Source organism: Tursiops truncatus, chromosome 14 (assembly GCF_011762595.2).
Source record: "Tursiops truncatus isolate mTurTru1 chromosome 14, mTurTru1.mat.Y, whole genome shotgun sequence".
NCBI lineage: Eukaryota > Metazoa > Chordata > Mammalia > Artiodactyla > Delphinidae > Tursiops > Tursiops truncatus.
In genome coordinates, this window is record NC_047047.1 from 43,477,376 (window position 1) to 43,492,058 (window position 14,683).

The following is a 14,683-nucleotide window of genomic DNA, read 5'->3' on the forward strand; positions in this document are numbered from 1 at the left end:
GTCTGTTTCTAAATGACTAATTAAAAACAAGGTTCTCTCATTTCCTAAATGAAACCTGGATCATTTCCAGTTTGCTGAGTTATAAAATAGTGATTAGGGGGTTTGCCTTGGCTGTGAGGAGCAAGTAAATTTGAAAACGTTTTCTCTGAAATGGGCCCGTCTTCCGGACTTTATGGCTCAACATACACAAATCAGAAAAGAAAAAAGGGAGTTAAATGAGCTTTGGCTATTTAGCATTATATGAAAATGAGTAATCAATATTTTTCCAATGAACTAGATATATCTGCAAAGTATACTTTTAGAATTCTCAAGAGCGACTGCAAATAACAAAGGATGTGGGAAAAGGATTAAAAGAGTCAATGAAAACATTCTTTGAATATAGATAATTTTAGATATTTTTGGCCATGAGATCGATACTAAGAGAACTCAAAGGATTGTAGCTCTCGGATAATCCTAACAACTCACTTTACACCACAGCTTCAAAGATCATGCTTTACTTTAAAAACAACCCAAAAACTATAAAAATAGCTCAGGGAAGTATTTTCTGACTGCAGGAATGTTTACAAAACTACTTCTGCAAGCACCAGAAATGCTTTGCAGCTCCACAGACACCTGTGGGTACCTACCAAGCCCACGCCCTTCCCTGAGAACTGCCCTGCACCGTGGGCTGGGCCCCTGCGGTCTTGTCTGCACTCTGGAGGTGGACGTTGACCCAGGAGCGACCAGGCTGGAGACTAGGCTAGACAGTCAAATTCTCTCTCCTGGGAAATTGGAATCTTAGGCTGAATCAGTGGGTGCCTTGCTGGGAGGAGATGTAGCCTTTGGGACTGGGGGTGGCATTTGGGGGCAACAGAAAGTGGGTCTTGTGCAAATGAATTAGGGAAAGCCGGCCTGTGCAGAGAGAGGGACCACAAGCGGGCACCAGACCCAGGAGACCAGTGGACACTGAGACGGGCTGCCTCAGAGCAGGAGAGGAGGAGAGGGGAGCTCCCTGGCTGGGTTCTAGGCATTTTCTGATTCATTCCTAAAGCCAGTTCTTGGAAGATGTGGCTTCCTCCTCTTGGATTCTATGAAATATCCCTATCTTTCCAATAAAGTCATTCTTTATTCTTATTTTTAAATTTAAGCTGGCTTGAGTGGGTTTCTGAAATCAGGGATATGAAGAAATTTTTAAAAAATCAATTATTCTTGTGTTAGGAAGGTAGAATTATGGGTGTGTTTTCCCCCCCAAAATTTTCTTTACTACTGTTATTAAACTGTGTTTTTTTTTTTTTTTTTGAAGCACAGAGAAACGATTTAGGTCACCACTCCTTTTTTTCCACTGCCTGCTGCTCTGTAATATATAACCACGGAAATATTCTGAAGACAGGAGCAGAAGCAAAGAGCAAAAAGTATAATTTGCCCCTGAATAACAGTAACCCTATTCTTTTAGAATCCTCACATTTTTATTAACAAGAAATGTCTATTCACACAGAATAAGAGAATTGAGATAGCTGTCCCCATCACTAAGCAGGTACAGTAAATCACACATATTGCAGGTGCCTAGAGCTTTATAATCCAGAGTGATTCATACATGTCAACCCGGTTGCTATAGAATTTACAAGTTAGAACAATTCCAAAATTGGTACTAAATAAACCAAACACATCAGGGCATTTGCAGTGAAAATGGGAATGAGATGTTCTATCATGGCTCAAACTGTTAGTTGGTAAAAGATCTTACAGTCCTGATATTTCTGGAAACGAACTAACAGCAGCGAGAAAATACCCTTCCATGTTTCCTCTCTTTCCATTTATATTTTTTCTTTCTCAGGCATTCTGTGCAGGAGCTTTTATTCAGGGGTAGCTGCTGTTCCTGCACAAGCCCGATGAGCTTTTCAGTTTTCCTGGGACCTGAGGTTGCCATGGACACGGAAGGCTGCGGAGGCTGGCGGCTGTGCCATTCCCCACCCCTGACGAGCCAGCTGGCTCCGGCAAATGTGTTCACTATTTTTGACAAGATCAAAGGAATGAAACAGATCCCTGCATCTAAGTTCTGCTCTCTTCCCTCTGTAGGCCCTCGAGGCCCTGCTGTGAAAAGCTAGGCTGATCTTGAGGCAGCCTGGCACGTGCTGGACGGTAGGCATTTTAGGAACTGGGAGATCAGGAGCAGAAGAATATCAATATGACACACGTCTCGTGGCAAAAAAATTGGAGTTAAACCAGGGAAGATTCACGGGTACACTTGCTCTTATTCTCCAGATGGCATAACTCCTCCCTAAAAATCAAAAATATTCTGTTCTCCTCTCAGGCCACAGAAACCATTTGGTCTGATCCTCTTAACTAACTGAAGGGGCCACTTCGGATGAGAGGCAAAGTGGCTTTTTAAAGACCCTGGCCTCCTTACTCTGTCTTTCCCATCGCCCTATGTGCTAGTTGGACCACAGACTCTGGCTTTGTGCAGAATTATGGAAATAGTGAGGTTTGCCTCTCTCCCTGCAAAGTGATGGCTCCACATTGAGGACCTTAAAACTGACCTCCGCCCAGGCCCCTCTATGGTGGCAGCCCACCGATCCCCACCAAGGGCTTACTCTTCCCATCCGGAGTTAATTCCTCTTTATATCCCTACATCTGACAGAGGGACTACAACATATTTAAAGAATAAAAAAAAAATAACCTTCCCCAAATGTAAATATAACTGCAATGTCCCGTCTCATCGCCATTTAGGATAGCTACTATCAAAAACGAAACAAAACAGAAAATAACAAGTGTTGGTGAGGATGCAGGGAAGTTGAAACCCTTGTGCACTGTTGGTGGAAGTGTAAAATGGTGCATCTGCTGGGGAAGACAGTATGGTGGTTCCTCAAAAAATTAAAAGTGGAATTATCATTTTTTCCAGAAATTTGACTTCTGGACATATACTCAAAAGAACTGTACACCCTGTTCATAGCAGCATTATTCACAATAGCCAAAAGTTGTAGGCAACCCAAGTAACCACTGATGGATGAATGGATAAACAAAATGTGGAAATAGGCAGTCTACCAGAAAAAGAATTCAGAATAATGATAGTAAAGATGATCCAAAATCTGGGAAATAGAACAGACAAAATGCAAGATACATTTAAAAAGGACTTAGAAGAACTAAAGATGAAACAAACAACAATGAACAACACAAAAAATGAAATTAAAAATACTCTAGATGGGATCAATAGCAGAATAACTGAGGCAGAAGAACAGATAAGTGACCTGGAAGATAAAATAGTGCAAATAACTACTGCAGAGCAGAATAAAGAAAAAAGAATGAAAAGAACTGAGGACAGTCTCAGAGACCTCTGGGACAACATTAAATGCACCAACATTCGAATTATAGGGGTTCCAGAAGAAGAAGAGAAAAAGAAAGGGACTGAGAAAATATTTGAAGAGATTATAGTTGAAAACTTTCCGAATATGGGAAAGGAAATAATTAATCAAGTCCAGGAAGCACACAGAGTCCCATACAGGATAAATCCAAGGAGAAACATGCCAATACACATATTAATCAAACTGTCAAAAATTAAATACAAAGAAAACATATTAAAAGCAGCAAAGGAAAAAAAACAAATAACATACAAGGGAATCCCATTAAGGTTAAGAGCTGATCTTTCAGCAGAAACTCTGCAAGCCAGAAGGGACTGGCAGGACATATTTAAAGTGATGAAGGAGAAAAACCTGCAACCAAGATTACTCTACCCAGCAAGGATCTCATTCAGATTTGATGGAGAAATTAAAACCTTTACAGACAAACAAAAGCTGAGAGAGCTCAGCACCACCAAACCATCTTTACAACAAATGCTAAAGGAACTTCTCTAGGCAGGAAACACAAGAGAAGGAAAAGACCTACAATAAGGAACCCAAACAATTAAGAAAATGGGAATAGGAACATACATATCGATAATTACCTTAAATGTAAATGGACTAAATGCTCCCACCAAAAGACACAGACTGGCTGAATGGATAGAAAAACAAGACCCATATATATGCTGCCTACAAGAAACCCACTTCACACCTAGAGACACATACAGACTGAAAGTAAGGGGATGGAAAAAGATATTCCATGCAAAAGGAAACCAAAAGAAAGCTGGAGTAGCAATTCTCATATCAGACAAAATAGACTTTAAAATAAAGACTATTAGAAGAGACAAAGAAGGACACTACATAATGATCAAGGGATCGATCCAAGAAGAAGATATAACAATTGTAAATATTTATGCACCCAACATAGGAGCACCTCAATACATAAGGCAAATACTAACAGCCATAAAAAGGGGAAATCAACAGTAACACATTATAGTAGGGGACTTTAACACCCCACTTTCACCAATGGACACATCATCCAAAATGAAAATAAATAAGGAAACACAAGCTTTAAATGATACATTAAACAAGATGGACTTAATTGATATTTATAGGACATTCCATCCAAAAACAACAGAATACACATTTTTCTCAAGTGCTCATGGAACTTTCTCCAGGATCGATCATATCTTGGGTCACAAATGAAGCCTTGGTAAATTTAAGAAAATTGAAATTGCATCAAGTATCTTTTCTGACCACAACGCTATGAGACTAGATATCAATTACAGGAAAAGATCTGTAAAAAGTACAAACACATGGAGGCTAAACAATACATTACTTAATAATGAAGTGATCACTGAAGAAATCAAAGAGGAAATCAAAAAATACCTAGAAACAAATGACAATGGAGACACGATGACCCAAAACCTATGGGATGCAGCAAAAGCAGTTCTAAGAGGGAAGTTTATAGCAATACAAGCCTACCTTAAGAAACAGGAAATATCTCGAATAAACAACCTAACCTTGCACCTAAAGCAATTAGAGAAAGAAGAACAAAACAACCCCAAAATTAGCAGAAGGAAAGAAATCATAAAAATCAGATCAGAAATAAATGAAAAAGAAATGAAGGAAACGATAGCAAAGGTCAATAAAACTAAAAGCTCATTCTTTGAGAAGATAAACAAAATTGATAAACCATTAGCCAGACTCATCAAGAAAAAAAGGGAGAAGACTCAAATCAATAGAATTAGAAATGAAAAAGGAGAAGTAACAACTGACACTGCAGAAATACAAAAGATCATGAGAGATTACTACAAGCAACTCTATGCCAATAAAATGGACAACCTTGAAGAAATGGACAAATTCTTAGAAATGCACAACCTGCCAAGACTGAATCAGGAAGAAATAGAAAATATGAACAGACAATCACAAGTACTGAAATTGAAACTGTGATTAAACATCTTCCAACAAACAAAAGCCCAGGACCAGATGGCTTCACAGGCGAATTCTATCAAACATTTAGAGAAGAGCTAACACCTATCCTTCTCAAACTCTTCCAAAATATAGCAGAGGGAGGAACACTCCCAAACTCATTCTACGAGGCCACCATCACCCTGATACCAAAACCAGACAATGATGTCACAAAGAAAGAAAACTACAGGCCAATATCACTGATGATCATAGATGCAAAAATCCTCAACAAAATACTAGGAAACAGAATCCAACAGCACATTAAAAGGATCATACACCATGATCAAGTGGGGTTTATTCCAGGAATGCAAGGATTCTTCAGTATACGTAAATCAATCAATGTGATACACCATATTAACAAATTGAAGGAGAAAAACCATATGATCATCTCAATAGATGCAGAGAAAGCTTTCGTCAAAATTCAACACCCATCTATGATAAAAACCCTGCAGAAAGTAGGCATAGAGGGAACTTTCCTCAACATAATAAAGGCCACATATGACAAACCCACAGCCAACATCATCCTCAATGGTGAAAAACTGAAAGCATTTCCACTAAGATCAGGAACAAGACAAGGTTGCCCACTCTCACCACTCTTTTTTTTTTTTTTTTGCGGTAGGCGGGCCTCTCACTGTTGTGGCCTCTCCCGTTGCGGAGCACAGGCTCCGGACGCGCAGGCTCAGCGGCCATGGCTCACGGGCCCAGCTGCTCCGCGGCATGTGGGATCTTCCCGGACCGGGGCACGAACCCATGTCCCCTGCATCGGCAGGCGGACTCTCAACCACTGCGCCACCAGGGAAGCCCTCTCACCACTCTTATTCAACATAGTTTTGGAAGTTTTAGCCACAGCAATCAGAGAAGAAAAGGAAATAAAAGGAATCCAAATCAGAAAAGAAGAAGTAAAGCTGTCACTGTGTGCAGATGACATGATACTATACATAGAGAATCCTAAAGATGCTACCAGAAAACTACTAGATCTAATCAATGAATTTGGTAAAGTAGCAGGATACAAAATTAATGCACAGAAATCTCTTGCATTCCTATACACTAATGATGAAAAATCTGAAAGTGAAATCAAGAAAACACTCCCATTTACCATTGCAACAAAAAGAATAAAATATCTAGGAATAAACCTACCTAAGGAGACAAAAGACCTGTATGCAGAAAATTATAAGACACTGATGAAAGGAATTAAAGATGATACAAATAGATGGAGAGATATACCATGTTCTTGGATTGGAAGAATCAACATTGTGAAAATGACTATACTACCCAAAGGAATATACAGATTCAATGCAATCCCTATCAAACTACCACTGGCATTTTTCACAGAACTAGAACAAAAAATTTCACAATTTGTATGGAAACACAAAAGAACCCGAATAGCCAAAGCAATCTTCAGAACTAAAAACAGAGCTGGAGGAATCAGGCTCCCTGACTTCAGACTATACTACAAAGCTAGAGTAATCAAGACAGTAGGGTACTGGCACAAAAACAGAAAGATGGATCAATGGAACAGGATAGAAAGCCCAGAAATAAATCCACGCACATATGGTCACCTTATCTTTGATAAAGGAGGCAGGAATGTACAGTGGAGAAAGGACAGCCTCTTCAATAAGTGGTGCTGGGAAAACTGGACAGGTACATGTAAAAGTATGAGATTAGATCACTCCCTAACACCATACAGAAAAATAAGCTCAAAATGGATTAAAGACCTAAATGCAAGGCCAGAAACTATGAAACTGTTAGAGGAAAATATAGGCAGAACACTCTATGACATAAATCACAGCAAGATCCTTTTTGACCCTCCTCCTAGAGAAATGGAAATAAAAACAAAAATAAACAAATGGGACCTAAAGAAACTTCAAAGCTTTTGCACAGCAAAGGAAACCATAAACAAGACCAAAAGAGAACCCTCAGAATGGGAGAAAATATTTGCAAATGAAGAAACTGACAAAGGATTAATCTCCAAAGTTTACAAGCAGCTTATGCAGTCAATAACAAAAAAACAAACAACCCAATCCAAAAATGGGCAGAAGACCTAAATAGACATTCCTCCAAAGAAGATATACAGACTGCCAACAAACACATGAAAGAATGCTCAACATCATTAATCATTAGAGAAATGCAAATCAAAACTACAATAAGATATTATCTCACACCAGTCAGAATGGCCATCATCAAAAAATCTAGAAACAATAAATGCTGGAGAGGGTGTGGAGAAAAGGGAACACTCTTGCACTGCTGGTGGGAATGTGAATTGGTACAGCCACTATGGAGAATAGTATGGAGGTTCCTTAAAAAACTACAAATAGAACTACCATATGACCCAGCAATCCCACTACTGGGCATATACCCTGAGAAAACCATAATTCAAAGAGTCATGTACCACAATGTTCATTGCAGCTCTATTTACAATAGCCTGGGGATGGAAGCAACCTAAGTGTCCATCATCGGATGAATGGATAAAGAAGATGTGGCACATATATACAATGGAATATTACTCAGCCATAAAAAGAAACGAAATTGAGCTATTTGTAATGAGGTGGATAGACCTAGAGTCTGTCATACAGAGTGAAGTAAGTCAGAAAGAGAAAAACAAATACCGTATGCTAACACATATATATGGAATTTAAGAAAAAAAATGTCATGAAGAACCTAGGGGTAAGATAGAAATAAAGACACAGACCTACTAGAGAATGGACTTGAGGATATGGGGAGGGGGGAGGGTACGCTGTGACAAAGCGAAAGAGAGGCATGGACATATATACACTACCAAATGTAAGGTAGATAGCTTGTGGGAAGCAGCCGCATAGCACAGGGAGATCAGCTCGGTGCTTTGTGACCGCCTGGAGGGGTGGGATCGGGAGGGTGGGAGGGAGGGAGACGCAAGAGGGAAGAGATATGGGAACATATGTATATGTATAACTGATTCACTGTGTTATAAAGCAGAAACAAAAAAAATGTGGTATATACACACAATGGAATAGTATTCAGCCTTAAAAAGGAAAGTAATTCTGACACGTTACAACATGGATGAACCTTCAGGACATTATGCTAAATGAAATAAGCCAGTTACAAAAAGACAGATACTGTATGATTCTACTTATATAAAGTACCTAGAATAGTCAAATTCATAGAGACATGAAGTGGAATGGTGCTTGTCAGGGTCTGGGGGATGGAGAAGGGGGAATTACTATTTAATGGGTATAGGGCTCCAATTTTATAAGATGAAAAGAGTTCTAGAGATGGATGAGGATGGTGGTTGCACAATAATGTGGATGTATTTAATGCCACTGAACTCTATACTCAAAATGGTTAAGATAGTAAATTTTATGCTAGGTGTACTTTACCACAATGAAAAATAATTTTAAAGAAATCTTCCCAATCAAAACATATTCTTCCTATGCCCCAATTTCTCTTGGTCCTTCACTCCATAAAATGTAAATAATAATTGTTTTTAACTCCCTAATGGTCAACATAGTGGTGGGATTCACGTATTATGTCAGGTGGGGTGTGTGTGTGTGTGTGTGTGTGTGTGTGTGTGTGTGTGTGTGTGTGTGTGTTGGGTTCTAAATAAAACTCACCACACTCTATTCTACATATGCATAAAGATGACCCTCACTGTTCTAAAGCTTTCTCACAAAGGGGCATATCTAGGGATTTAGCCAGAGAACAAACAGGGTGAAATCCTTGCTTTTGGTTTTTTTTTTTTTTTTAAATCCTTGCTTTTCAAAAAAACGATAAAGCATAGAATATCAAAGAAGGTGGGTGAGAAGCAGCTGCTTCCATTCACCCCCTGGACCTCACTGGTTCCTAGATGTCTACCAGGCCAGTGTCCTGCTTGATCATACATGCCAGCCTAAGCCCTCAGCGCTGTATCTGGATGGTCCTGACGTGAAAGTGAGAGGAACTTATCTGATTTCCCTTTGCCCTTCTTGGGACTTGCACCTCTCACAATAAATGACATGCATGCCTTCTTCCCATTTATTGCACTGTGTAAAACACCTGCGGGTTGTAACACTTAAGTCCAAATTCTGGTGCAGCAAGTACAGCTACAAGTGAATCCCTGCCTGGCAGAAGGATCAGTCTCTGGCCACTACTTCAAGAAATACGTGAAATAAAATATTCTGGCATCTCTGAAATAACCCCTTTTTGGTCAAGGCCCTCATCATCTCTTTCTCCTGGTTTATTTTAGTTGCTTTCTAACTCCAGCCTCACTCACCCTCCCCAGGATGGTAGGGAATGCCTCACTCTAATCCCTCAGAGTTACCTAATGCCTACGGGATAAAGTTCAGGGTTAAACTTCCTAGCTTCAGGTAACAGTTCCTTTATTTGCTGTCTTGGCCTTTCTGCATTCCCTGCCCTTCCCGCCCTCAGCCACTCAGCATTACTGTTTCTTAATCCCCAGTTCTTCTTCCCACCTCCACATAGTGGTACACCCTGATCCTTCAGAGCCTGGGACGCTCGTCTCAGATGTCGCCATCTAGTGAACTTCTACTCACCTTTCAAGATCCATCTCAAAGGTCACTCCTATGAAGGCTCCATGGATTCCCCCGGGAGCTCTTTCCTCAGAGACACCACTTACCACCACAATAGACTAAAACTTCTCTGAAAGCTGGGACCCTGCCTGTTCCAAAGCAAATCTGCCCCGGACTCCAACATCAGCCAAATCCCCGGGATGGGTTTTAAAAGTGACCCACCCTAGAGCACGGATGCTGCACCCTGGGTACTTAATGCTGGCTTGGCCCACTCTGAGCCCCTGCTCACCACTTGCCCTGTGACCCACCATTTCTTACTCCCTTGCTTTACCCAGTCTGTGCTCTTATATTGTTCAGATACAAGCATGTCTCCTGCACTAAGTTATAAACTTTGCAGAGAGTAGGAACCACGTCTCACTCCCTTCTGGATCCTCCACGTTTTCTGGCTTAAGACTGCTCATGGCAAGAGCTAGGTTTGTTACATAAATAAACAGACAAATCCCCATGGCATCTGTGGGCATGACTTGGAGGAGGTAGGGGGTAGGTTGGGAGTTTTGAGAGAAACCAGAGAAACTCTAGGTGAGTTGAATGTAGCTTCCTACCTCCAATGGAGGGTGAAAATTACTTGAAACCTCTTGGGCAGTTCTCTGGGAGATGGAGAAAAGGGAATGCAGTAAGGAGGAGATACAAGTCAAGGACACAGCATGCCATACTCAGAGGTGAAGTGGTGGCTTGCTATAGTAATAGCTATGGCAATAGAAGGCAGCATATATCTTCAGCAGTCTTAAAACTCAATGGCTTGAGTTAATAATAATTATAGGGACTTCCCTGGTGGCGTAGTGGTTAAGAATCTGCCTGCCAATGCAGGAGACACGGGTTTGAGCCCCAGTCCAGGAGGATCCCACGTGCCGCGGAGCAACTAAGCCCGTGTGCCACAACTACTGAGCCTGTGCTCTAAAGCCCGCGAGCCACAACTACTGAGCCCACGTGCTACAACTACAGAAGCCTGCGCACCTAGAGCCCATGCTCTGCAACAAAGAGAAGCCACCACAATGAGAAGCCCATGCACCGCAATGAAGAGTAGCTCCCACTTGCCGCAACTAGAGAAAGCCCACGTGCAGCAACGAAGACCCAACACAGCCTAAAATAATTAAAATAATTATAATAATTTTATAAAAATTCTATTGTAATTAAAATAATTAAAATTTAAAATAATTAAAATAATAATTATAGTAGTGGTAGTAATAATAGTAGTAGTAGTGGTAGTAATAATAAAAAAAATAATAATATGGAAAAATATTCAAAATGTTAACAGCAGCTGCCTCTGGGTTCTAAAATTACAACCAGTTCTGTTGTGAGTTTCCCCCTCTGTTTTTCTTTAAAACTCAACTGCCATTTGCTCTGGAAACAGTATATGAATGGACATGATTTTTAAAAACTGAAATTATATTTTAAAAGCCACAACATACTTTACCTCTAGAGTCCCAATCAATGTGTGTAATGTAACTAGAAGCACCTTTACAGATGCCAACCCTTTTGCTTGTAAGGACGTTGTAAATATCCACAAAGTTATCATGGGATGCCACAGCAAGGTATTTTCCTGTATCTATGAAGAAAAAATGAGTGGTTAACACCAAAACATTTTATGTGGGAATTTACTTCCAGGGACTTAGCATTTTTAAATGGGTTAAAGGTCAAGGAAATATTTAAAAAGGGTCCACTCTTGTAACTTTTTGTCCCAACACATTTTAAAAAGTTTTGCTGTCATCTTCACCTTTTGAAAATTTAATGTCAGAGATCATTTCTTTTCTGTGATGGAAGGAGACCATGTCTTCAACAGTGTCGGCATTTACAACCAGGAAACTCCCATCATTCAACCCAACTGCTAAGGCTTTCCCATCAGGGGAGAAAGCACAGCATCTTCCACCTACAAAAGAATCCACAAAGAGCACTGTTATGATCCGAGACTTTGCTACCAAACAAAGCAAATGAAGAGATGGGGAAGTGTGCATGTGTTCATGGACACGTGACTGTGTCTTTAAATTAACACTCCTGGTGAGAAGAACTAAAACTTCATAATTTAAAATATTTCTTCCCTCCAAACCCAAGGACAATGATTATAATATTAAAAATAAGTTTTCAATTTCTTTGAGGTTTATCCATTCATTTCTTCGTATCTGAATACCTGGAGTTTTCAAAAGACAAGTAGAGTGAAGGGGGAAAAGGAATAAAGGATTAATATAACCAGTATTTCTGCTCCCAAGACGTGATACTTAAGAATGGGAGTTCTGGGCTTCCCTGGTGGCACAGTGGTTGAGAGTCCGCCTGCCGATGCAGGGGACACAGGTTCGTGCCCCGGTCTGGAAAGATCCCGCATGCCGCGGAGCGGCTGGGTCCGTGAGCCATGACCGCTGAGCCTGCGCTTCTGGCGCCTGTTGCTCCGCAACGGGAGAGGCCACAACAGTGAGAGGCCCGCGTACCGCAAAAAAAAAAAAAAAAAAAAGAATGGGAGTTCTGTAATAAAATTTCTGGAAACTAATTTTTTTCATATCATGCCTTACACAAAGAACTTACTTTAGAGCACCTTATTGTTCTACTTTTAGTCACTCTAATTCTCTGATCCGTGGATTATAATCCATAATTCTAGAGGTGGAAGATTTTGTTCCTGTCTCTTCTGTCATGAGAAGAATGGAATATGGACATTCTCTCCAAGGGTGTCTGCACAACTGCGCTGAGGGTGCTACATGATCAATGCTTTCTACTGCTTTGTAGGGTCACAGGGAGACATTTCCGCATGAAGAGTATGGACTCGGTGGGGGGTATATTTAATAAGAATCCTATTTAAGGACAGGCCCCTCCCTGGCCCTGTTCTTCTTATTGTCAAGACTTTGGTGAGCACAGCCCTAGGATGGGACAGTCGTGCTGCCTTGTGCTAAGGCATTCCAAACTGAGCTTCCACACCCACCCCTCAGCCACTGTTCAGAGCAGGCTGAAAAGCCACATTCACACCAACAACTTTAAATTGGCTCATCTGAAGTATAAAATACCTTCCTTCCTTTCTTCATCCATTCACTTTGCAGTTATTTACCTACTATGAATCAGGCACGGTGCTAGTGCTGAAAGAACAGAAAGACCAGCCCTTGAGGAGGGACAGCACGATTAGGTTAAGCATAAAAATTTATTGTACATGGGCTTCCCTGGTGGCGCAGTGGTTGAGTCTGCCTGCCGATGCAGGAGACACGGGTTCGTGCCCCGGTCCGGGAGGATCCCACATGCCACGGAGCGGCTGGGCCCGTGAGCCATGGCCGCTGAGCCTGCACGTCCAGAGCCTGTGCTCCGCAGCGGGAGAGGCCACGGCAGTGAGAGGCCCGCGTACCACAAAAAAAAAAATGTATTGTACGAATGATGACACTTGACAGTAAAAGGGAGAGCTATTAATAATTACACCAGGACACCAGCTGTAAACTGGGTTGAGTGGCCATCCTAACTCAGATGTGTTAGTTGTTCTTTTGAACTAATTTTTAACCTAGTGAATAAAGTCCATTGGCTGATATTCAAGTCACTCACAGCGAGGACTTGGTCTGTTATTTCCCCAATACAAATTAGTGGCCAAATTATTCAGTCCTGTAGTGGGTAAAAGCATGGGCTTTGGAGTCAGACTTGGGTTTGAATCCTGGCTCCACTATTTACTGAGACCCAGAAGTCCAGTGTGAAGAGAGGCAATATGGTGGAGCGAGGCATCATCATGCAGTGGCCACAGGTGTGCTCTCTGAAGCCACGCTGTCTGAGTATGAATTCAGTTCCATCACTTACTAGCTGTGCAACTTTGGGCAAATGACTTAAGTTCTCTATGCCTCAGCTTCATAATTTGTAAGTGGAAATAAAAAAGGCCTTACTCATTGGGTTCCCATGAAGACCAAAGGCAAAGTGCTAGCACGGTTACTGGCTCAGCAATATTAGCCACTGTCATTATTGTCACTATTGTCTTGACACCTCTTTTCATTTTATCCCCCTAGAATCCTCTCCCCATGTCTATTTATAAAAGTACCTAGCACAACTACTCTGGGGCCAGGCCCCAATCTCACCCTTTCCTGTCTTAACTTTCACAAATCCTTTGAGCCTCAGCTCTTAGGTTTCCTCCCTGATGGAGTTGTCTCTGGCTGTGGGCCTTACCCTGAGCCTCCACGATACCTTGCTTGTGCCAGAGATCTTTTGTTTGTCCTCACCCACTCTCCGCCCTGCTCTGTGCTGGGAGCTGGCCTTCCTGGACTCGATCAGTGGGCCCCTCACCCCCTGGCTTCTGATTCATTTGGTCAAGGGGCAGCAGGAGACTGGAGGGAGGGTAACAGGGAAGGAAGGATAAAGCACAGGGAGGCTGGGGCATGTGCTCCCTTGGCTGCCTCCCTGTGGGGTCACTGCATGCTGGCTGAACCTCCGGGCTGACGATCACAGCCCCTGCTAGGCTGTCGTCTCACACAGCTCTCACTTTCAAGGTTCCAGCAACTGCCCCTCCTCTTGTCCCTTCAGGCCCAGGGCTGGCAATGGTACCCGGCTGTTACTAGCTGCATCGTGCTGCACCAGCCCTGGTCATTTCCTATACCCTGCCCACTCCTTTACAAATAGTCCCGTTCTGAGACGCTCCTCAAGTTACCCAATTTGAATGGACCAGCCGTTGCTGGGAATCTGTTCAAATCTTGTCCGTCTCTGACAATAGAGAGAGGACTGTTCATCCTGGGATCCCCAGCGCCTGATATACAGAAGCTGCTCAACAAATGTTTGCTGAATTTGCACTTCTCGGTATACCTCTTAGCTCTAGTGCATATGGGTGTTCAATACATGTTTATTTGTTTCTTGATATTAACTATTATTTTTAAACTGACGTTCATTTTTCAGTAATAAAATCAGTTCTGGAGACTGTTAGGC

At 41.7% G+C, this 14,683-nt stretch overlaps 1 protein-coding gene across 1 annotated transcript in view; it reads right to left on the bottom strand.

Moving 5' to 3' along the window:
- The window catches only part of EML6 (EMAP like 6), a 184,741-nt gene that overhangs the window by 68,140 nt on the left and 101,918 nt on the right, over window positions 1–14,683 (bottom strand). Inside the window, exons 23-24 of the mRNA XM_033838189.2 lie at window positions 11,535–11,687; window positions 11,235–11,366 (exon numbers count right to left, since the gene is read on the bottom strand). Of these exons, the coding sequence (XP_033694080.1) occupies window positions 11,235–11,366; window positions 11,535–11,687 (285 nt within the window). The remainder of the gene's footprint in view (window positions 1–11,234; window positions 11,367–11,534; window positions 11,688–14,683) is intronic.